This window comes from Pantherophis guttatus, chromosome 1 (assembly GCF_059756535.1).
Source record: "Pantherophis guttatus breed Tessera chromosome 1, ASM5975653v1, whole genome shotgun sequence".
Lineage (NCBI taxonomy): Eukaryota > Metazoa > Chordata > Lepidosauria > Squamata > Colubridae > Pantherophis > Pantherophis guttatus.
The window spans coordinates 212,774,472-212,800,168 of NC_142063.1; the positions used below are offsets into that span (position 1 = coordinate 212,774,472).

The 25,697-nt window shown below is 39.1% G+C and overlaps 1 protein-coding gene across 1 annotated transcript in view; it reads left to right on the top strand.

The window, feature by feature from the left end:
• NOL10 (nucleolar protein 10) overlaps positions 1 to 25,076 on the top strand; it is a 42,289-nt gene extending 17,213 nt beyond the window's left edge. The window contains exons 12-21 of the mRNA XM_034432088.2: positions 2,344 to 2,410; positions 4,571 to 4,623; positions 13,357 to 13,483; positions 14,398 to 14,477; positions 14,783 to 14,881; positions 16,649 to 16,738; positions 18,563 to 18,736; positions 20,675 to 20,922; positions 21,458 to 21,560; positions 24,702 to 25,076. Coding sequence (XP_034287979.2) covers positions 2,344 to 2,410; positions 4,571 to 4,623; positions 13,357 to 13,483; positions 14,398 to 14,477; positions 14,783 to 14,881; positions 16,649 to 16,738; positions 18,563 to 18,736; positions 20,675 to 20,922; positions 21,458 to 21,560; positions 24,702 to 24,821 — 1,161 coding nt within the window. The 3' untranslated portion in view covers positions 24,822 to 25,076. The remainder of the gene's footprint in view (positions 1 to 2,343; positions 2,411 to 4,570; positions 4,624 to 13,356; positions 13,484 to 14,397; positions 14,478 to 14,782; positions 14,882 to 16,648; positions 16,739 to 18,562; positions 18,737 to 20,674; positions 20,923 to 21,457; positions 21,561 to 24,701) is intronic.
• The last annotated feature ends 621 nt before the right edge of the window (positions 25,077 to 25,697 follow it).

Consider the following 25,697-nt stretch of genomic DNA (forward strand, 5'->3'; position numbering starts at 1 on the left):
GAAACCAGGGGGTCCAGAGTCTGGAAGCATTGCTTTTCAGGGAGATAGGACTAGCCCTTCCATTGGGGTTTTCTCTGTTTCTGACATTGCCTTCTGAAAAAAGTTTGGGGATCTGATGCCATATGTTGACTCTGAGTTTTAATTATTTTATGTGTTATCTATATATATAAAAGCCAAATACCACTCACTCATCATAAAATCTCCAGAACGGTAAAGCCTACAAACTTGAAATTTGGCACATATATTCCTCTTGGCTTCTAGGTGCTCGCTAAGAAAGGGTTTTTTGAAATGACCATCATATCATTAGTATTTCATATACAGTATTATATTCACACACTCTGATGTTAAGGAGTTAGACCGTCTACTCCCCTCCTCCTCTGTTCCAACTGCCAGTTGCCTTATTGTACATTAAGTTTCAGGCCTAGAGTGTCATTTTATCACGCCTGATCACATAGTTTCATAGCGAAGCACCGGCGTCCAGCTAGTGGTTTTATATTGTACATTTATACTGCACATTTTGTGAGCTGTCAAGAATCCTGTAACTCCACCACGGTATAAATTTGATTGATATTAATCAATGAATCCCATATTTGAAGGCTACCTGCTTAGGAAGATAGGTATATCTATACAAAGGGACCTTCTGTGTAAGAACCAGAAATGTGGACTCCACCTTTTTCCCGTCATACCACAAGCCACTTTTGCCATAGCCATGACTTTACACAATATTATCCCAGTGTTCTGATCCCAGCATGTTGTGGAACAAAAAGAATTTAACATTTAACTTGTCTCGAGGGTGAGGGAGTTGTTTTTATGGTAGAGAGGAAAGGGGCTGATGCTTCCTCAAACAACTTGCGGTCATTAATACAATGTATTGCACTCTTCAAAGCAGTAGATCTTCTTTCCTCTTTCATACCTCCCTACACATACACTCCCTTCTAAATTAAATCTGGTTCTGGCCAAACATCTTTTTCCTCTACATGAAAATGTTGGAATAGGGTGTGGAAAATATTACAGTGGAACGGAAAATCCACATACTTCCCGTGAAAAGGGAGAAAATACTTTCTTTGAAGGCTCAGAAAAACTATGTTCATACATGCTGGATGAAAAGTGTAGGGCAATGACTGATCCAGCAGGCAGATAGGAATTCTGGATTGGCAAATGCTTGCTTGTAGTACTCTGTTTAATTAACACTTAACTCAAGAAAGACGTCTCCAGTGCATGAGCCTTGCCGGTGTGTTTCTTGTGTTAAAATCTTCAACATCCATGTCCTCAAAATGCTTGTCAATTTTTTGTGTTTTGCAATCCAGCCACCAGAAAAATATCAGAAGAGTAATTTCCTTTTCTCTGTATTCATTGATTTGCTTTCTTCATACCTAGCAACAGAGTTGTTTGATTGACCTCTTCTAAATTCTTTGGAAGTAAGTGGAATTGGCTGCCAAGGAATGTGGGGTGCCTAAATGGCTACAGAAACTGCCTTCAAATGATAGAAAATGGAGCTTGCTATGATCACCAACATCATGATCACCAGCATAAAAAAAGAGGATCTTGTGCCTCAATTATGGATTATCTGCTGAACTAGAAATACTAGAAGACACATTGTGGAAGTGAAGAACTATGTGCTATAGAGAAGAGCTTGTTGGCAATAAAGATGAGTCTAGTCTAGCCAGAGCTAAGAAATTCTTTCTTTTTCTAAAGAAGAGATTTTGATAAACTTGACAGCCATTTAAATCAATAGAATTAGACCGGACTGTGCCATTTGACAATTTGACTAGTCTTATAATTTGGTGCATGTTATTTGTTAATAGGGAATGTAATTTGGATATGGAAATTTGCTGCTAGATGTTCTTTGCATGGTTCAGGTAACAACTGGATGGATGGATGGATGGATGGATGGATGGATGGATGGATGGATAGATAGATAGATTTTACACTCTTAAAAAGTACTATAAATTTCAGAATGCAACAGCTATAAAATATGGCTCTACATAACATAGTGGAATTCAAGACTTTGAACCAATTCCTTCCTGAAACAGTAATGAAATTGCTCTATTTAATTGCACACACTTCCAGATTAATATTAGCAATATGAAGGCAATAACAATATTTCTGCAGATAATAAGATTTATTGTCTGAATAATTTATTTATTGAATTTATATGCCATTCATCTCACTGTCCAAAGAATCCTCTTTTTATAGTATAGTATAGTATAGTATAGTATAGTATAGTATAGTATAGTATAGTATAGTATAGTATAGTATAGTATAGTATAGTATAGTATAGTATAGGAATTCTTTACTTCTTTTGTGTGCTTTTATTAAGAATTATGTGACTTTATTTTTCAGGGGAAAATATTCACCTCTATAGAACCTGAACATAATATTAATGATGTTTGCCTGTACCCCAATTCAGGTAAAGTACAAAATAATCTGGATTTTCTGGTCATACAGATTGACTCATAACTTTCCTGGCAGGCCAATGTTAGATAACCTCTTGAGAATTTGGATGGAGGTGACCTTTTTCACTTTTCATCTGACAGTATTTAACAATTGAATCATTTGTTGAACATTTCAGAATTCTTAACAATATTCAACAGCATTGGAGCACTTTCGCTCTTAGGGGCTATCACAATGTTTCTTATCTTAGCCATTTTAAAATATGTGAATTTTAACTCTCGAAATACCCCAGCCAGCCATGTTGGCTGAAGAATTTTGGGAGTTGAAGTCCACATATCTCATAGATGCCAAGGGTGAGAAGCACTGGCCTGTACTGTATGTTGAATCCTTCATAAGAATGGGATAGAGAACAGGTTGTGATTTCCTAAAAATGTGTTCAGTTCAAGGGGTGATGAGTTTGAGATTTAAAGATAGACATATACTTTGTAATTATTCTTCATAGAGGTTTTTAATTCATTTTAATTCATTTCTAAATTCCAAAGTCTTCATCTCATTGAAAATATCATATTAGAACTGGATCATTTTATTGCCCGATTACAAAATTTCACTGTCAGATGTCTATGATGTCTTAACAATTAAAAATGTCTCCATAGATTCTCTTTTGTGAATCTACTAATGTGGTTATTCAAAGCAGTCAGGATTAATTTTTTTTTCATGTTTGATCATGATGCCTCCCTGATTTATTAGAAGTATCACTCTGAAAGTTTGAAGCTTGCAGTTTGATGGGCATCTAACTGGAAAAGTGTTTTATAATGTCATGTCCTTATAGTGCTTCTCTGGAAGTAGTCTTCCACTGTCATATAGAAAAGGTCCCTTCACAGCATAAGTACACATTTTTCCCTGGTTAATGAATTGTTCTGAATATAAATTTATATTGGAGTGAGGAACGGTAGAGATTTTTCCTACTGAATTACGGTAATCAAGGAGCCCATTATATTCTTTTTGGTGTCAAAAGGATGGGGGGGGGGAAGCATCTTTATTGGATGCCTGTTATTTTTTGAATGGGAAAATAAAAAATACAAGACCTACCTGCTTTAAATAAAGTATCCCTTGAGCTCCATTCATATGTTCTGAAAGTCTCATACTGTAGTTAAGCCCTACCCCTCCTTTCCCCCCAAAGTCACTCAGACAATCTTGGCTTCCTGCTGGAAGCTACACACAGTTGTATACATGTTGATTTTCACGGCAGCCAGGATCCTGCTGATTTGTCACACTAAATCTGTAACTCTGCAGGAAGCTGATACCATTTGATGGGATTGGCAGAGTTTAATTAGAGTGCTTACAGGAAGCTATGGGTTTTTAATGCTTGTATCTTTTACTGCAATGTATGGAAGTTATTATGGATGGTCATGTTTCAAAATTCTTTGTGATCTCTGTATTTTGATTAGTGTTTTCATTTTATGTTATTAACTTTCTTGTCCAGGAATAAGGAGGGTAGAAATATGAAAAGAAATGTTGGATTTTTTTTTAAAAAAAAAACCTTAATTCCTGCAAAGATTGTCTGAATCCCATCTGGCTATAGGATGACATTTCCTTCCCCCGTGTTCAAGGATTGAGTTAGAGATATTAATTAGAACATATTTCTTACTATTGTTAGAAACCAACTATATGGGATAATGTAAAAATTCAAAAATCCAGATTTATTCTAAGTTTCTTGGTTGTTAGAATCTGGTTCTCAGTATAATATCCCAGATAAAAGATAATGGACATTGCTGACAATTAAAGTCAAACAAGATGTTGCCTCCTTCTCCAATATTATCAATATTATAGAAGAACAATTTCTTCTTTGTCAAACATCAGTGTTGGTCTGACTTATGTTTTTCTCTTAATTAATCTGCAAGTGTATTTAATTGAGTGCAAAGTACATGTTGAAAGATGGGGGAAAGGTAATTATTTCTGGTTGCTTTGGGTTAAACATTCTTCTGTCTGAGTTAGAGTTGCTACTATATCAGTGGACCTGTTAACTTCTTTTTGAAAATGACTTTGGATTGTATGATATTTCAGCTTTATTCCCATTAATAATCTTAGTTAGTTCAATCTCCTCAAATTTTAAAATGGAGGAAAAGTTCTGCATTTGAAATCAACAATCTTATTATTATTTTTTTTTGATTCGCAGGAATGCTGTTTACAGCCAATGAAGCTCCTAAAATGAACATCTACTACATTCCAGTAAGTAACATGGATTGTTAAGTGATCTTTGCTGTTTTGTCTCTGGGCATGATAGAATAGATCTGTAATTTTTGAATTTAATTCAATTCAACTCAGAGCCTGAGTGGCATAGGAGGCTAATGCCTCCTAAGGCAGCATTTAACATCCAGCTGCCTGCAATTACTGCGAGTTCAATTCTCCCCAGGCTCAAGGTCGACTCAGCCTTCCATCCTTTTTAAGGTGGGTAAATTGAGGACCCAGTTTGTGGGGGCAATAAGCTGACTTTGTATAAATATACAAAAGTATGAAGGCTATTGCTTAACGCATTGTAAGCCGCCCTGAGTCTCCGGAGAAGGGCGGCATATAAATCAAATAAAAAAAAAATTACAAGAGTTATACTGTACATATTTCAATGCATGAGTTACATTGCTATTGAAAAAGAAACAGCAGTAGTTCTTCATGACTGCTTTTTATTCCCATCCCATTGAAATTACACAGTTTACTTTATTTCATTGAAGTTGTATTTTCATGATGGAAGTACCTCCATTGGCAGATCTAAGCAAGGTGATATTTAGCTCGTACTGCAATGGGAAATCACTAGAAGATCCCAGAGCTGCAGTTAGACTGGGAGGTTGATTATAGCTTATTGGATCCTGTGGGGAAATAGTTGAAAAATGTAAGATCTGTTTCTGTTTGACATCTCACTTTTCACGGTGATCTAGTGAGACCACTATCAAATCATTTTAGGGATTGGTTATCTGAGGGACCACCTATCTTTAATTGTTTCTGTCTATCCAATACTTTCAGAAGAGTGGATGTGCTCCAGGTCTCTTATATTAAAGATTGTTATTGTGTGGGTCAAAGGAAGTGTGCCTTCTCTGTTGCTGCTCCTATCCTTTGAAATAATATCCCCCCCCCCACCGAGCTACAAAGGGTGCCTCCTATCCTGGGGTTCCAGAAAGTCCTTAAAACCTGCTTTGTTTCCAGGCCTGGGGTTAATGTAAGTGTGGGGGAGCTGTCCTATTTTTATTCTTGCTGTTTTAGTCCAGGCTGCCTTGTTTACGTTTTTAACTTTTTAAAACTGTGTTTTGGATTTCTAAGCTGCCCAGAAGCAATTAAAGTGGGCAGCCATAATAAATTTAAGCAAATAAAAGAGAACAATTTTAGCCTCAGCATTTTGAATTAAGACATCCGGTAAGACTGAAGAAAAACCCAGGTTGGTTTTAGATTATGTCTGGCACCTCTTACATAAGAGGACCATCACTTCTATATCAAAGGACTTTCACTCTCATCTCTTCTACCCTATACATGTTCCAAATTCTGTTCAGATGGGTCTCTTACACTTTTAATAAGGGAGTTGGGAGCAGGCTGTCATTAGAAGCAACCTGTTCCCATGAATACATTGCTTGAATACATTGCTTTTTCATAAATAGAATGTGGCTAGGATATGATATCATCCTTAGATATTAGGATGATAACTCAGACCCGTCTCTTCCAGACTATATGGAAAAAATTGCCATGGGACTGTGGACTTGTGCTTGAATACTAAATAAAGCATGTATTTGACAGGGCAGAGAAACTTGTGATGCAATAAAAGAGAATTCTGTGCTTTGATTTTCTGCTGTTGCAGTCTAGTTCTGCATCTTTTCTTAGACTCATGCTTGTTTATGGCACAGATTATTTGTAAAAATTGCTACAATCACATGAAATTAACTGGTATTTTCCCTTGATTTCCACTTCTTAGACGTAGAACACTGTGGACAAAGCTTGTCAATGAGACTTTTTCTCTCTCATGGTGTCACAGTGAAATGTAAAATAGTTAATCATCAGATACCAACTTTGTTCACCAATGTGGTGTTACAACTGTAGATGTAGCCCTAAATAAAATTTAAAAAAATAAATTTGAAAGGAATGCTCTTGTTGCTTTACTTGTACATTGCGCACCCAGCATTAACTCTTTCCCTAGAAATCTCATCTTTTCTTTCCTGGGTTTTCTTGTGGTAATGTAGTGAAATACTGTGATTCTTCTGCCAATATTTTTTAAGTACGATCTGCCAGACAATTGTTGAGTCTCCACAAAACAGGAAACATGGGCTTCCTATCTGTTTTTGGATAAGTACTTTCAACCTAAAAAGTAGCACGTTGGGTTTATTCACAACAAAGGAAATCCTCTACTTCCCATCATAACATGTTGCCTCAAAGGAAATGCGCGTGTGTGGGCATAGGTGCGGAAACCATCCCGTGTGCGACTCTCAGGAAGTAATTTTGTGGCCATCCTGTAGAATCTTTTAACACATTTGGACCTCTGTGTCGGGTGTGGGGGGAGACCCTGTGGGCCTGATAAGCAGCTGGATAAGCAGATGTGAAAGTTAGATACTTCAGTTACAGGACAGTTGTAGATTGTGGACCAAGGTGGGTCTGGGTGGGAGGGGGTATTTCTGGGAGCATAAAATATTCTATGAAATGCTTTAGGTAGCATGTTGTGGGCTGCACTTCACAACATAGGCAAGACTAAAACAAAGAAGAAAGTAGAGTGAGGGAAACATATAACTGTGATTTAATTGAATTATTTTACTAAATTATACTGACTAGTTAATATGATTATACTTCATTGAATTAGGAATTTCCCCACTCCCAACACATAGAACGTTAATGTTGATTGGCAGGATGGGGAGGTGGTCTAGAGATAGGTATCAAGGCTATTGAGACCTGCATGTGGCCTTCAGTACAATGGGTTCCAGGATCCCACCCACCCATAGGGGAAATGGTTATGAGAAAAATAGAGAGTGGTAGGTGGGGGCAGGAGAGCCACACCAGGAGAGAAGGCTTTGGGGAAGGAAGTGGGGGAGTCATGAACCACACCACACCCACTTTTGGGATTTCTGTTCAGTGATCTCGGATTTTGCACGCACGCTTTAAAATTTTGAGGAGGGGTAGAAATAGGAATGATACGATTATTCATTGATTTACTTCTCAACTCTGACACACTGTTGAATAGGTTGGGAACTGGGTGTGAAGAAGGTGTGGCATTTATATTATTAGATATAGCTTCAGTTGATGAATATTGCCTATGCAGAGAGAAGACTACAACATTAGTAACTCAAGAAGGTTGATACCAAAACTTGGCTTGATGTGTGTTTGCTATTCTTTCATTCAAAATAAAAAATGTGTTCAGTTCTTAATCCTGCCCCATCTGTTTGCAACGTCCTTATTTTAAATGTGAATTTTTATGCTGAAATAGAATAGGAAGCTCTGCAGAGATATGAAAACAGACATCGCTTTAGTAGTTAACCGGTGCAGTTTTGGGATTCCTATCACATTTGGTTGAAATATAATCCCTCTGGTCAGGAATATCTTTGCTGTATTGGAAGAGGGGAGCAAAAAAAACTAGATGTGGTTTGCTATTCTATGGTCCTGGAGTTGGAAAGACCAAAAAATTTTAAGCCAATTTCCCCCACCTTTGGTGTGTGTTTGTGTGTCTGTGTAGTTGGAAAGATTTAAATTTCTACAGTACAATGAGCATTACAAGAGAGCCTGACCCCATCCACTATGAGGAGTATGGTCCTCACTGTGCCATGGAAGGTCCTTGAACTGATGGAATTATACCTCCACCTCTATATTTTAGAAGCTATAGAGGGCATTGGGTAGTTATACCTAGTGAGAAGGGCAGATATTAACTCTTGTAGAGCCAAAGGATGCTGTCATGACAGCTCCTTTCTATAACAAATATGAAATCTAATGTAGCGACATATCATTGCTTGGCCAGAAGGCCATTTAAATAGACCATTTCTGCTACTTTACAAAGTAATTGTAGCCTTGGGTACAGGAAGGATTTTTGGGAATATTTGGAAATTATAGGCAACTGCTTTTGCATTCAAACTTTTAATATAATGCAATGTACTCTTTTAATATAATGCAAGCTCGGAAAATCTAGGAGAAGACGCTTTCTCCAAATTGATGGACCAGTATGCCTGTCAAACAATGAACAGCACTGTTAAACTCAACAGTGCTATAAATCTTTTATAAATCTTATAAAAGATTTTGTTTGACCAGAAGACAGAGAAGCAACATGTGTTTTGTTTGGCTGATCTTGTTCTTGAAACAATCCTGATCGCCGCCTCTATCAGAATTAGCTTCTATTGACCTGCACCTCAGTTCTGTGATAGTTGGTTATTGTGGACAAATGTGCAACAGGATGATTTTGGAGTAGTACCAGAAAGTGTTTGAATCTTTAGATTTGTCTGTAATCCAACAGTACTCTGGCCCACTTCATCGAAATCCAATTAGTAGAAAAGAAATTCTGCTAATATTTACTTCCTTAGTAGAAATGTATGTGAAGACCTGAGATAATTGTCTCTCTTAAGGGGGTAAATGAAGCTAGATTTTGGAATGGTGAAGTCAGAGTCCTGCCCAGAATCCATCTGAAATATGTCATAATCTGAAGTGAGTTGAATTGAAGCAGTTTCTATAAAGAAGAGTGAACCAAAATACCTTGAAGCTGAAGTTAAGGATTGATCAATAGGCGCAGGAGACATTAGATTGAGGTCATCATTGCCAAAAGAGGTGGCACCAGTTTTTTTCCCCAACAAAGGCAGCGAATGTTAGCTCAGTGTGTTCACTAAAAGCTTTTGATATTACCTTCTTTTGTTGTTTATTTAACCAGACTCTCTTGATCTCTTAATGAGGTTTTGATGAAACTCACATCACATTGTAGGTCACAGCCAGGGTGGATAAAAATCAATGACTTTTTTTAAAAAATCAAAAAAATCAGGTTTTTTTGATTTAAATCGGATTTTTTTGATTTTTATCGAATTTATTTTAATAAAAAACTTTTGGGGTAAAAATCTATCGTAAGATAGTTTTCTATTTAAGATACATAAATAATTTAGTTTATTCAGCATGAAATGGAGCTTAGTTATGTAGCATGAGGCTGTATATTCTGCAACACTGGGACTATCGGTGAGTCAACGACTATTGGTGGGTCAAAGAAGTAGCAGAGATGACAGTTGCTCTTTAAAAATTATGATTTAAATCGAGTTGATTTAAATCAAGACTTTTTACTAGAGATTTAAATCATGATTTAAATTGTGATTTAAATCAACCCGATTTAAATCAAATCCATCCTGGTCACAGCATTGCAAGATTATGAATGTTCTAAATTTCCATGTAATTTCTTTCACCGCTGTATGTTTGAACAATTTAGCCATTTGTTTCCTCTTACAATATAGATGACTCAAACTATATTAAATATCTGGCCTAGAAACGAGCAAGGTTCAGAATAAGAGATAAGCCTGATCTTGCCACAGGGTTGTTCAAGGAGTCACAGACCCATCTTTGGCCACCTAAAAGGAAGAGATTTTTTTTAAAAAAAGGGCACAGCAAGAAGGAAATGAGTGAAAATTATTTCTGGCAGAGCTTTCTTTTTGTTTGGAGTTCTCGTGGGTTCTTTTCCTTCGGGCAACTTGCTCACAAGACTTAAGCAAGTATATCCCCAATCCTCATAGTGATTAACAATGCCTGAGAGGAAAGAAATCAAAACAAGACTGTGGGATGTCGAAGGATAACACATACTGTAAAGCACAATGCTGAATTGGTCTGGATTGTTGATGATGTTAGAAATCCCTAGGCTGGTTAACAGATAACATTAGCGCAGAAACATAACAAATGCACATTATACTTTGTTTGGGCAGCATCTCTCAGCAGCACATCCATGGAGAAAAACCGCTTGTCCATGGGAAGATCGGTAGGATTCAGTATTTTAAAAATTGTGCTCATAGTCTCTACACCACAGTTCTAGACAAGAGTTTCATTACGGTCTGCTGACTTTCTGTTGGATGTGTAGTACAGCCTTCCCAGAGTATTAAAGTGCAACTCCCAGCATGGTGTGTGACCACAAGTGATTGGAGAAGGCTGCTAGGATATTGCACTTGGTGGGGTTTAAAGGCCAGCAGTGGATTCATCTCCAGACTTCTGGTGACCTAAAAGAAAAGAAAAGCTTTATTTTCTTTTGTCTTCCTCCCTTTCTTTGAATTTCTTTTTGAAGAAAAGGACGCAAAAGCAAAAGCAGAGACCAAAGAGGACGGTCAATCATGAATAAGAATAGAGGTCCTTTAATAGTTGTGTATGTATGGGACGCGGTGGCTCAGTAGCGAAGACGCTGAGCTTGTCAATTGAAAGGTCGGCAGTTCAGCGGTTCGAATCCCCAGTGCCGTGTAACGGGGTGAGCTCTGGTTACTTGTCCCAGCTTCTGCCAACCTAGCAGTTTGAAAGCCCATAGAAAAATAGGGACCATCTTTGGTGGGAAGGTAACAGCGTTCTGTGCGCCTTTAGTGTTTAGTCATGCCAGCCACATGACCACGGAGACTTCTTCGGACAGCGCTGGCTCTTCGGCTTTGAAACGGAGATAAGCACTGCCCCCTAGAGTCCGGAACGATTAGCACATATGTGCGAGGGGAACCTTTATCTTAATAGTTGTGTAGAACAGAGCATTTTAGTTAGTGCTGAAACTCTCTTTTCTTCAGCTGTTTATGATCCAGGAGCCCTTCCCTTCTTTGCTTCTGATTTCATAGAGGAGAGGAAGAGAAACATGGAATGGCTGCTTGGCAGCAGGTTGGGGTTTGCTCTGTCAGTGTAATTACTGTAAATGTTATTCAAGTGCGGCTTGTCTTTTAACATGCGTGCTTTTAAAAAGTGAAGGAAGGCAGAAGGAGCATCAGGATAGGTGGTGGTGGGCAGGAGTTTAAACTCTCCTTCTCGGATGCTGTTTTAACAGAATCATTTACCTGAAGCGTTTCCAATGACTCAAATTGGTGCGTGTAGATAAAATAGTATCCTCTGCTTTCTGTCTTTGCTTGCAGATAAAATGCTAGAAAACCAACATGTGATGGTGAACTTATCTGGCAATACTGTAATCTGCAGTCAGGTTGATCCTGCGTAAGCTCTTTTCTCATATTTAGCCACTCTAATTGAAGAAAGAGTAGATGATGGTGTAACTATTGTTGGGAAAAAGTGTCCGCATGTTATTTTTTTAAGGAAGATTTCTTGGTGGCAAGAGCAATTATACTTGTTCTGAAACCCCAATAGGGAAAGCGCTCAAGAGCAACAAGGGAGAAATAAGGGAAGGGAACTAAGAGACTGCTAGGGTTGTGTTTCTCTAGAGCAAAGAAAAAAAAATGAATGGTAGCAATGATTATCCTTGGGTGTGAGGGAGGAAAGGAAGCCTGTGACAAAGCATGGCATAATTATACTGAAAGGAACGTGAACAAGTTAACAGCCTTATTCTCAGTAAACTAGAAAGTAGGTTAATGGGGAAGCTGTCAGTAGTTTGAAAAGATGAAAATTGAGTGGCTAATTCTGAAAGAATGTTTTCTCTGGGTGTTTGAGGGAAACTATAATTATACTTTTCAAGTCAGAGTCTTGAAATTTGGAGGAACAGGGGAAAAAAATTAGCTGGAGAACTACAGTGAATAGTAACACGAAGGAACATCTTTATTGGAAGCCAAAGCTCCAGCTAGCAAAAATACTTTATCAGGAAAAATTACGCTTCGCTAGGTTTCTTGCTAAAGCAACTGCCATGTGCCATTTATACACTTGATAACACAGGCATGTTTCTGTATGCAGCATTCTTTCAAGACTTATTATTAATAATTTGTAGAGTCCCACCCCTTCTAACTTTTCATGTGTGTATTGACAAATTAAACTTATATTAACAATTCCAAAGAAGTACTCAGGAGTATCCTGCTAGGGAACACGTATTAAGATAATTGGTACTGGCAGTTTTTATTGACCTTGAGCAGAATTGTGTAGAGCAGGCGTCCCCAACCTTGGCAACTTTAAGACTTGTGGACTTCAGCTGGCTGAGGAATTCTGGGAGCTGAAGTCCACAAGTCTTAAAGTTGCCAAAGTTGGAGAGCCTGGTGTAGAGGGTAGATAAAGTTGACATGATCTCGGTTAGAGTGACAAGAGTCACTATAAGAAGAGCATGTAGGCCCAGCATGCCTTATTTATTGTTTATTTATTGGTTCGATTTATATGCCGCCCTTCTCCAGAGACTCAGGGCGGCTTACAATGCGTTAAGCAATAGCCTTCGTACTTTTGTATATACCTGCCTTGTAGGGCTTTCGCCGCCCCCCCCTCCAAAGCGGTGTTCTTTTTTTTACAAAGTCACCTTATTGCTCCCACAATCCGGGTCCTCATTTTACCTACCTCGAAAGGATGGAAGGCTGAGTCAACCTTGAGCCTGGTGAGATTTGAACTTGCAGTAATTGCAGGCAGCTGGTGCTACTTAACAGCACTTTAGTCTGCTATGCCACCAAGGCTCCTTGAATATATTTTGCTCTGCAGTAGGGCTGTTCAAGGAGCTTAGATGGCAGCTGTTCTCTTTTGAAATGGCTTGTTTACCTTCTCCCTGTGTAATTGTCACTGATAGATTCGAAAAGGAAGTGGGGCATCTAAAGTTCCATTCTGTGGGTGCCATTATTTCCTTTTTCCTTTCCTCTGGAGAGAGAGAGAGAGAGCTTTCAACGTGCACCTTGATAATGCTTTGTACATATTGAAGTTTACTCAGTTAATCTTGGTTCACTGGGTGTGCCTGTGTGCTCATGGTAGCAGAAGAGAGATTGATATCAATAGTGGAAAAGGGATGAGCCATCCTCGTTTGGGAGGAAATGGAAGCAATCATTTTGAAACCTATTAGGGTCATTGGGTTTTAACCGAAATAATTTGCCATCACAACTGACTTTAATACATCTACAGGTTTTAGGTCCTGCTCCAAAGTGGTGCTCATTTCTTGATAATCTGACAGAAGAGCTGGAGGAGAATCCGGAGACAACAGTTTATGATGACTATAAATTTGTAACAAGAAAAGATCTTGAAAATCTTGGTAAAGTACTGCTGCTGTAGATGTGATTTACTTTATCTTGCCTCTTTCCTTTGAGTATGACCTCAGATATTCTCTTTACTTATATGTACCTCAGTGGCTACAATATACAGTATTCCAGGATGAAATGTATCTGCATTCCCGTCCCTACCTACCAGGTCTTTGGTGGTTGATTCCTGTTTTGGTTTCCTTATTTTCCTAGTCCAAATTGAGAACTTTGATCCAAATTCAGAGAATGGTTTTTATTGGTTGATTTAAATCATTAATACCCCCAATTTCAATTCTTTACATTATTATGGGAAAAAATACACCTGTAACTAGCATTTTTGCAGGAATAATTTTCCTGCTAAAGACCTTAATTTAAAAGCTGCTTGAGACACAATTCCTTATTAGCAATTAAGGAAAATTAAACTTGTTTAATTTAAACTGTTAACACTCTATATAAATATATTTTACCTAGGAGAACCCAGTTAAGCATATAAATTCTTTTTTTAAAAAAATCAACCTTAAAAGAATATAACATTTACATTAAACCTAATTTTTTTAAAAAAAATCTATATGTTCCTTCAGGAATACTTAAAATTGTCATTTCGTAAGATTTATAGCTAAGTAACAGACATAAAGTTGGAATCAAAAGTCTATAGTAATGTTGGCATCACAAGATTCCTTTTTTTGCCATGAATACTCCATGTATTTCTCATTTGAAAACATATATGATTGTCCTTGGAGGCTGACACATTCTGGTGATGTTTCCAGACCAGCTCTTCACTTTTTCCTCTATATAAATGATATATGCAAACTTTGTTTTTGTAAAGTACCCTGATGTTTATTTTTTTTTAATTTTGTGTTATATTAAGGTCAAGTTCAATATATGTATCTCCCTTTCTCCTCCCCCCCCACCTCCATTTTGTCTCCAGGGCTTGCTCATCTTATTGGATCACCCCTTCTTCGGGCGTACATGCATGGCTTTTTCATGGACATACGATTGTATCATAAGGTATGTGGGCTTGCCCAAAATAGTCGGGCTAGATCCCTTTCTTATAGAGCACCATTTTTCAGGCAGACTTTTGGTTGAATGGACGAGATGACTTTTAATTAGTTGGCTGCTGTGAGTTTCATTTTATTGCCATCTTTTAGCAACGTTTAATTAATACATAGCCTGATTTTTTTTTAGTTTAACTCTCATTCTTGCTAGCAATCCTGAATATAAATCCAGCAAATAAGAATGTTAAATCAAATGGAAAAATTATGCAATGATTTATGATTTCTTCCTTTTTCTCCCCGGTTGCTTTGTGCTTGCAGGTTAAAATGATGGTAAATCCTTTTGCCTATGAAGAATACAGAAGGGAGAAAATTAGACAGAAGATAGAAGAAACACGTGCACAAAGAGTGCAGCTAAAGGTAAATATGAAGTCTGGTTCATTCAGGATAGGTTTGTGAAGGTGAATCTATGGCACACGTGCCAGAAGTGGCATGCAGAGCCATTTCTCTGGGCACGCCAGCCATCGCCTGATGCTCTTCCGGATTCTAATGTGGGAAACCAGAAGCGCGGGAAACCGGAAGAGCAGCTCCGTGGCGCACATGTGCACGCCAGGAAGCTGAGTTCTTCGCGTGAACATGCGTGCCAGAAACTGGAATACCAGGTGATCAACACACATGCGCGCACCAGAAACCGGAAGCTCAGCTTCCCGGTGTGCGCATGCATACCAGGGAACTGCTCTTCTGGTTTCTGGAGCTCCCGCATGTTTGCACCGTGGAGCTGCTCTTCCGGTGCGCCTGCGCACTCCCATTTCGGCACTCAGTGCCGAAAAGATTCACCAACATTGGGATAGTTTCATCAAAGAGAGAGAATGAAAGAGAGAGTCCCTGATATAAGCAGTACATTTGGGGTGTTTTAGAGTTCTTATATCTGAAAGGAAAGGAGAGCAACTTCATCTGCTACAGAGTTCTTCTCTTTGCTGGGGTAAGTAGTGAGATCTCAAAGGGCATAACTGGCATTGACTCGACTATCGGCAGGAATCCATGTTCTCTTTCGCCCTTTTTAGGATTCTGAAAAAGGCCATCCTTGATGGGGAAATTATGTTAGCCCCTACGTAGATGGGTTTTTCCTGAGAAATTATATTTGAACCAGGTGATAAAGTCAGCAACCTGAATTTTACTTTGTGCTAGCTTGGCAAAATGTCAGTGGTTGTAACATGAATGGGCATTGTGCTTAGAGCTCACTTTGCACCATGGAGAAGAGATTCCAAGATTTTTTCAGGCTTCTTTGTGAATCTGAAAAAAAGATGCTGCTGCTTGAAGAAATGTAGAGATATAGAAAACTGATGGCAGAAAAAGATCCAGTGGTCCGTTGATCTGCCCTTTTGAATTTTCTTAAGAGTCTCCTCATAGGAGGAGACGCGGTGGCTCAGTGGCTAAGATGCTAAACTTGTCAATCGAAAAGTCAGCAGTTCAGCGGTTCGACTCCCTAGTGCTGCATAACAGGTGAGCTCCCATTACTTGTCCCAGCTTCTGCCATCCTAGCAGTTCGAAAGCACATAAAAATGCAAATAGAAATATAGGCATCCCCTTTGGTGGGAAGGTAACAGCGTTCCATGCGCCTTTGGCATTTAGTCATGTTGGCCACATGACCACGGAGATGTCTTCGGACAGCGCTGGCTCTTCAGCTTTGAAAAGGAGATGAGCACTGCCCCCTAGAGTCGGGAACGACTAGCACATATGTGCGAGGGGAACCTTTACCTTTCCTAAGAGTCTCCTTAATTTTTATAAGTGGATTCCTCAGACCAGTGGCAAAGTCTGGAGCCTTTCTTTTGACTTATTTCCAAAGCATGCATTGCTCTGTTGTGAAAACAAGTGTGATCCTGCTCTTTCTTAAGCCACTGGTAAAATCAGAAGTCCTTGGCTATCTCAGGCGATCCCTGATGTTTTCTATTCAAATCCCTGGTATAAGCACCTTCTAAATAATTTGGGATTTGTCAAATTATCCAAGAAATCTGCGTAAATGTAACTAGAGCTTGCTTTTCACTTAAAATATAATTTGACATATTCCAAATCATTCTATATCCCATACAATTATCGTCTGTACTGTAATTCATATATTAAATCAGCAAATACATCGAAGGTGCCAGGTTCCATACTAAAGAGATCTATGCTTGTTTTATTCACTAGAAACTTCCCAAAGTTAATAAAGAACTTGCACTGAAGTTGATTGAGGAGGGAGAAGAGGAACTACAAAATGCTCGAAAGAAGAAACAGAAGGTAGGTTGCCCTTCCTTGTTTCTGTTATATTAGTTCTATGAAGTGAAATTGACCAGCGGTGCTATTTCAAAAATGCCTATATCTGAATACGTGTGGGGTAATGGAAGGGTATAAGTTCATAAGAGAGCAGAAACTCCTATGTTGACTTATGCTATCTCCAGTTATTGGGCCTCTGCCAATAGGGCTAAGACTGATATCATCCTTAATCCTTGGAGAGCATGACAGGAAATGGTACTTAGTTGACTGAACTAAAAGAGCTTTACTTGCTAAATTGAATTCTATTAATCAAAATATATCTGTATTCTGATCAGAAATGCACAATGCACATCCCTGTATAGAAAAGTTATGTTGAAATTAATGATGATGTAGTAATAGTACAGCAATAGTAAAGCTAATGTAAACTGTTTTAAGTGAGATGAACTAAAAGTTAGTCATCTACACAGTAAACAGATGGGGGGAGGGAGTAATACAATTATTTGATCAGAATACTGTGCTCCTGCCTCTTAGTATTTTACATTGGGCTTTACGCTGAAGAGCAATTTTAGTGGCTCAGAGAATTTTCCTTTCTAGCCAGCTGTCCAAACAAGTTGTTGGACAAGACTAGTTCCCAGGTGCTAGTATTTTTCCAGCAGCCAGGCTCAAATGACCTTTTTCTAACTCCTAAAATGCAAATGGTGATGAAATAGCTTTGTCAGAACATTGTCATCTTAAGTAAAATTATTGTTCACTTTAAAAGTGAAACTGCCGTTTAATTACCTAGTAAATGAGACATTGAACCCTAACCCCAACTTAAATCCCAAGTCCCTCAACCAATAGACTGGGCTTCAGATTTTCTAATAAAATCTACTTAAGGTAAAGGTGGGAGTCTTAAACCTGATCAAGCAGACAGGGGCTGTTGTGAGTAATACAACAAGACACAATTGATGTATGTACTGTATGCTATTTTTCAAAACCTAGCAATAAAACCCACAATTTCAAGGAAATCACTGTATGAAATTAAAAGTATGACACTTCATGATATTAGAAGAACCTCACTTACATACCAAACACCAGCTATTGCTTTATGGCCAATTTTGAGTAAGGGGTGTATGGATCTCCTCAGAAAGATGTTCCCCAAGCAACGAAGTTATGACATAAAATGTCTATTTATTCCATCCCCAAAGGATTCTGTTGAGGACTGTAAGTCATACATTTAATGCAGCAATCCCCCATCTCTTCCGTCACTGTGATCTTGAAATAACCTTTATCTTGAATTATGTATAAGTGCAAATAGGTATATTAAAACCAGTTAAATAAGTAAATAAATGAAATAAAAATAAACTAAAGTAAGATAAATAAGTCTTAAGTCAGCATAATATTATGTAAGTAATGTGGACATTTCAAGGACTGGTGAAGAATTTGAAAGAAAACACATAAAACATTCTGCCTGGCAGCTTCCTTCTTCCTCTGCAAACCTGCAAATTGCATTTGTTTTACTTTGTTTAACTTACAACCTCCCTTTCCACCACAAATGGCACTCAGGACAACTGACAGTAAAAGAAAAACTAAACAAAAGAACTCATCAGATAGCGAATATATGAAGAGGAATTATAGTCCCCCAGGCAAACTATTCAAAGGCAGGAAAAAGTTGGTTTAGCAGGATGTTAAATAAATGGTACAAATAGATAACTAACATTGAAGAAAAAAATATATTAAGTTTATTTCACAAAGCTGCTTCTTGTTGTGCAAAAAGTCTCTGGAGATCTAAATGCGTTTAACAGATAAAAGTTGGAAAACTTTAAGCAAAGGAACCATATCTCAACTTCAGTTTCATTTTTCTTCCAGAAAATGCCCAACATCCTTAGTGATGACCGCTTCAAAGTCATGTTTGAGGATCCTGATTTCCAGGTGGATGAGAAGAGTGAAGAATTTAGGCTGCTTAATCCACTTGTTTCTAAAATGAGTGAGAAAAGGAAGAAGAAGTTAAAGATGTTAGAATACCAAGAAGCTTTGGGAGAGGTAAATTTGAGATTTTTCTAGTGTTCTCTAATAGCTGTTTATAAAAATGGAGATGAGATTCCCGTCTACTGTTTGAGAAGGATCCCAGGAGGATTCAGTAGAACCATATTTTCTTAACCTTTCTATCCCCACCACTTGTTTAGCTACTGGGTGCTAAGAATCCCTAGCAAGATTTGGAATAATTATGTTGTGCATTTTGCATAGTCATCCAATTCCTGCTTGTGCACAGGCACACATGAATAGCCAATAAAATATCACAAATGGGTGGTATTTTATGTGGTATTGAAAAATGCAGACAGTTTGGACCAAATGGGAATGTAGCATGCACTCTGATCACATGCAAGTAGGAGATGGTCTTAAATTTTTTACCAGGAGTGAAAATATTGTTGAGTCATAAGTTTAAAGCATTAGGAGTATCTGCTTCATAGAATAGACTGTCCTTTATTGGCCAAATGTGATTGAACCCATAAGGGATTTGTCTCCGGTTCATAAGCTCTCAGTGTACATACGAACAACAAAGTGATAAATCATAAGATACCAATAGGAGAAGGTAATAGGAAAGAGGGGAAGGATAAAGGCAATTATAATTTATATAGAAAGTAGCAAATCTACCTATTCTAGATTGGACTGGTTTCCCCCAAAGGAATAAATATGCAGTTTAGGATTGTTTCTGGATCTACAGATGGTTACCTTCATGGCTAGGAAGCATATTATCAATTTAAACTAGTAGATTAGTTCTGTTCTATCCTCAGAAAGAATTCCCTAATCACAGCAATTCATTGCATAGACATCCTCAAGAATGGTCCACTATAACTGCTGTTTGTGGGACTGTCCTTGTGAGTAGTCCAGAAGATACCATTGATGCAGAATTCAATGACTAGGTTATTAATTAGAGTGTCTCAACATGAAGCAATCCTCCCTCTGCTAAAAGATTGGAATTGATTGACACTTTGCCACCAAGCTCAGTAGCAGGCTATCTTAAAAAGCATCTCCAGATACATCAGGCACCTGCAGTCTTTGGATGAGGCTGTGTTCTCTATGTCACAATTTTGCAGATTGATCCTGGGAGATATGATGGAGACAGAGTTACTCACTGATAGCACGTATGCTCTGGAATGGTTTTCCCTCCTGTGTACATCAGATCCCCAACTCGTGCAAATTTCTGTTTTTTTAGGAACGCATCTTTTTATCCTGGTCTTCTCTTGCTACTGTTTATCTTTGGAAAGGGTTGTTGTTTTGTTGAATTATTATGAGCCATGGTGGTGCAGTGGTTAGAATCCAGTGCTGCAGGCTACTTCTGCTGACTGCCGGCTGACTGTAATTTGGCAGTTCAAATCTCACCAGGCTCAAGGTTGACTCAGCCTTCCATCCTTCCGAGATGGGAAAAATGAGGATCCAAAATTGTTGGGGGCAATATGCTGACTCTGTAAACCACTTAGAGAGGGCTGTAAAGCACTGTAAAGTGGTATATAACACTAAGTGCTATTGCTATTATAAATTCAAGGGGTGGCTCTCTTCCATATTTCCTTTCTCTGCTTCCTGGTAGGTTGCTTCCTAATTTCAGATGTTTGCTTCTTAAATTGAGCAGTTGGAGGACATATGTCGCACATGCTTTGCTTCCTAGCAGTCTTGGATCCTTTTTGTCTCTTCAACAATAGGAATATTAAATTTAATTGATACTGGATAATTTTGTCCTTTTGAGGAGGGGTACTTTAATAGTTCAGGGAGAATTGTAGATTATGAATATGAAGTATATCATTGGCGATGGTAATTAGCCATTAAGGCATTCTGTTGAAAATATCTTGCCCGGTTCTTCGTTAAAGTCCTTTCCAAACAGTGCATCTGTGAGGCGTCACGTACTCCTAATTAGGTAAATGGTTCATTTAAGGAACGTTAATTCTTTTCTCTTTTTTTTTAACTGACTATTTTTGTCTTCAGGAAGAAGAGGAAGAGCCAGAAGGAAAACCAAGTGATGCAGAAAGTTCGGAGTCTTCAGATGATGAAAAAGGATGGGTTGAAGAGGTCAGGAAACAGCGCAGCCTTCTACGCCAAGAGGAAAAAGTAAAACGGCAGGAAAGGTTCAAGGAGGATCAGAAAACAGTCCTGGAACCAACGTTTTTTGAGATTAAAGCTGGGGAAGAATTTAGAAGTTTCCAAGACACTGCCCAAAAGCAAAAGTTAATGAAGTAAGACCACAATTTTATTCCATTGTAATGATTTGTCAACACTTTTTTTTTCATTGCTCATGATTAAGATGTGATGATGATTTCAGATTTCTGCTAAAGACAGTTGATTTCATAGCGCAGATATAATGAAGAGGTTTCTCTTAATTCACCCATTCATTTGTATACTAATTAGAAAAGGAGGTGCAACTACAATCTCCATTGATTCCTTAGAAATTCTGATGGGCTGTGCATAGGGAGGCACAAGGCCAATGTGACATCATTGTGCCAATGTCATGGAACCTTAAATCTGGATATGGTCTTATGTTGACATGTTATAGGATCCATTGTCTACTAGCCAGTTAGCCCACTAGCCTATCCTAATCTAAAGATCATTTTAAATTTTCTCAAGATACTTTAACTATAGCTTGGTTCCTCCCTCCATCCCTTCCTCATTTCTGTTTCATTTGCTCTCAAAGCAATTACTGTGGGAGATGATATGCTGATCATGAAAGTAGATGCTGAGTTTATCCTCTCATTTTGTTTTGTTTTTTTGCAGAAAGTCACTTGGAGATCGCTTGCAACTTGAAGAGAGAGTCGGTGCACTTAGTGTACATGATACCACTGTAGGAAGTAAACAAGTTACTTTTAAATTAAAAAAGGTAAACATCAATCCTAAATTTAGAACTGTTAAGACCAATGCAGCAGAAGTACTAAGTGGATGAGACTGCTTCACCTTTGGATGAGACTGCTTCACTCTTGCATACTGCAGGTGGATTACTGTTTCCGAATTGCCTATACTGGGTCAACTTAGCCAGACTTGCATCCAGGGGTGGGATTCAGCCGGTTCTGACCAGTTCGGGCATACCGGTAGCTCCAACGATCAGCTGAGAGCAAACCTGTTCGCTCTCAACGACAATCAGATGGGCCCACCCGCCCCTGCATTATTTGTTGTTGTTAGTTGGGAAGTTGTGTCCGACCCATCGCGACCCTATGGACAACGTTCCTCCAGGTTTTCCTGTCCTCTAAAATCCTCTGGAGTCCATTTAAGCTCATGCCGACTGCTTCAGTGACTCCATCCAGCCACCTTGTTTTCTGTCATCCCCTTCTTTTGCCCTCAGTCTTTCCCAGCATTAGCCTCTTCTCCAGTGAGTCCTCCCTTCTCATTAGGTGGCCAAAGTATTTGCGCTATAACCTACCTATATTTCTTTTTTTTTAAGCCCAGCTGATAGACGCGGCAGAGCGGATTGCCGCACCTCAGCTGTTTTGCTCACTCTGGATTCAGTAGAAGGCAACTTTCGATCGTAAAGGGCATGCGCGGAAGCACCCACAGCAAACCGGTTGTTAAAACTGGTGAATCACACTGCTTGCATTTCTCTTTTTGCTTTGCACATTTTAATTTGCTGCCACTAGCTGTGGAAGGGGAACTAAATCTTTGTCTGATTGTGTTGTGACAGCTAGATCCATTTAGCATTATGCTTCTGCTGGGTATTGACTTGGCTGCTGAAGAAGTCTATCCAAAGCAGAAATGGGAATTGGATAGATCTTATTTTCTTCTCACCACCACCACCCTCCATACACATTGCCTGTAGGGCTCTCCGATTTTCTTACAGCCCTTCCCACCATGTTTGCTTTTGTCATGATGACACTCAGCTGTACATCTCCACCCAGACCACCCCAATGATGCCCTTGAAGTGATGTCCCAGTGCCTGGAGGCTGTGCGGATCTGGATGGGGAGAAACAGACTCAGGCTCAACCCATCCAAGACCGAGTGGCTGTGGTTTCCGGCGTCCCGATATAGTCAGTTGGTGCCATCACTGACTATTGTGGGCGAGTCGCTGGCCCCCACGGAGAGGGCTCGCAACTTGGGTGTCCTCCTGGACTCACGGCTGTGACGGCTGTGGCCAGGAGGACTTTCTATCAGGTTCGCCTGATCTGCCAGTTGCATCCCTTTCTGGATCGGGACTCCTTACGCACGGTCACTCATGCCCTCGTCACTTCCCACCTGGACTACTGTAATGCTCTCTACATGGGGCTCCCCTTGAGGAGCACCTGGAGGCTCCAACTGGTCCAGAATGCGGCTGCACAGGTGGTTATGGGAGCAACATGGCGTTCTCATGTAACACCTCTCCTACGCAAGCTGCACTGGCTCCCGGTGATCTTCCAAGTGCGCTTCAAGGTCTTGGTTACCACCTTTAGAGCGCTCCATGGCTTAGGACCTGGGTACTTACGAGACCTCCTTCTGCCACCAGTAGCCTCTCACTGGCCAGTACGCTCCCATAGACAGGGGTTCCTCAGGGTGCCGTCGGTCAAACAGTGTCGACTGGCGGCCCCCAGGGGGAGAGCCTTCTCTGTGGGGGCGCCTGCCATTTGGAACGAGCTCCCCCCGGAGATATGGAGGATCCCGGATTTACACACTTTCCGCCATGCCCTCAAGACCTTTTTATTTCAACAGGCTGGCCTGGCCTAAGTTCCTTTTAATTGTTATTTTAAATTTGTTTTAAAACAATGGGGGTGTTTTAATTTGTTTGGGCCAAATTATTTAATGTGTTTTTACATAGTTTTAAATTTTGTATTATGTGTGTTTTATCTTTTGGCTGTTCACCGCCCTGAGTCCTTCGGCAGTAGGGCGGTATATAAATCTAAAATAAAGTAAAGTAAAAGTAAAGTCATTGTTGCAGGTGTCATCCCACACTGACAGAAAGCACATAGGTAAGGTGACAGGAAGAAGGAATTGGAAATAGAAACTGCTAGCAGTTTCTTAAGACACCATGCTGAAATTTATGCTATTTTTGAACTGACTTCATAACTGAAAAAGCTAGATTTGTTTAGAATAAGCTAAAAAGGGCTTTAAAGTACTGCATCAAAAAAAAATAAATTTTGCTTCTATTAATTGTATCCAGATGGTTTGGCAAATTAACTAGCTTCTATGAAGTATTTTGGTAGCTCTTCTGTGCATGCGCAGAAGCATTTTGATGATGTCAGGGTCGGTGGGCGGAACCTCCCACCAGTTTTACTACCGGTTCTATAGAACCAGTGTGAACCAGGGGCGACCCACCACTGCTACAGCCTAAGTTGCATTTATAGTTATCTTTAAGGTTTTTGTCAGTTCTGAGAGAGTGGAAGGGGAGATGGCTTTCACATTTTCTTTTGAGATTTTCACATTTTCTCCCCCAGCCACACCTGTATTTCTGCCTGGAAAAACTGCACTTTTGTCTACCTCTAGAACAGGGATGTCAAACTCACGTCGTCATGGCGTTGTCACATAATATATCACGACTTTTTCCCCCTTCACTAAACTAGTCGTGGGCATGGCCAACATGTGACGCATCTGGCCCGTTTGACACCCCTACTCTAGAACAAAGCAGCTCTGGGTTTTTTCCCCATAATGGACCAAACCATTATTGGGGGGTGGGGGGGGACATTTAGGATCTAAACTTAACATTATGAGCAGATTAAAAAAAAGTTATCCACTTATTTATGTTCCTTAATCAACTTTTCATTAAGTTTTGTTTTTATTTTGGCACATTTTATACTATTTCTTCATATCTCTTTTATGGGAATATGAAGCTACTTGCACATTTAATGATTGAACTCACATCCCCAAAGCTTTTGGTTTCTCTTCCCTTTCTCCATGCGTCTCCTAACCCATATGTGAAGATGGAGAAGAGAAAAGATACAAATGGAAGGAGGAGGGCACCACTTTGTCTCTTCTCTCCACTAAAAGATCTCTATTAGAATGGACTCCATTGGATATTAACTACTGTGTTGTCTTTAAGTGATTTTTGTATTTTTTTCCCCAGTCCGAGCACCATAAAAAGCAGCAAGAAGCAGAGAAACTCCATCATGAAGAGAGGAGAAAACTCAGGCGGTCCGCTGGCCATCTCAGAAGTAAACAGGGAAACAGGCGACGCTTCCATTGATGGAGAACTTTGGCTTCTTTCTTTTGGGGACTCAGAAATTTGTTTTAATAGTGGATTGTTCTCCACTGTGACAAAGGAAGACAATCCATAGCCCAATTACGTTGTGGGAAAGCATAGTGGATCTTCCTGTTTGCACCAGACATATTACTGAAATGATTCTGAAGAGATAGCAGCTGGTTATTGTATAACCCGTGTGTGTGTGGTGGCTGATAGGTGTACATTCTATGTGAACATGAATAAACATGAATAATACGATTGGCTCTAATTCTTAAGGATTGGAAAACTTTACTATAGTAATTTTTATGGTGTATGAACAATAGTACACAGCCCTGTTGATAGGTATTTGGGCAACCAAGCAATTAAGATAACATTTGCTTCACTTCTTCCCAACTGATGATGTTAAAATGAACGTTTATTCTAGCAAAAGAAAAGTAAGGATTTACTTTGAAGCTCTCTTTGGTGATAGCAATCTGTTTGTGATCCTGAAGAGGAGCTAAATTTAAATCTCACAAGTATGTCAATTTTGCTAAACAGAACCTAAAAAGAAATATTTCCAACATTGGTTACTAGTTTCATGTCTGTTCGGATTTTACATATATTTCACCTACTGTAACTTTTTTTTTTCTTTATTGACAGATATTGGGTTAGGGTTAGAGAGACTGAGCCTGCAGTCTGTCAATATGAATTATATCTTTCATGTGAATTTTATTTCAGCAGTTTCTAATTAGTCAAGTGTCAGTTTTCTCAGGTGTTGGGTTCATGTTTCTGTGCCTGAGCACTAAAGTTTAATAAAATAACTTCTACTTTAGATGGAAATAGTTTTTGTATCTTACCAACAGGTTTTTCCTCCAGAAGAGACATACATTTCTTAAATAA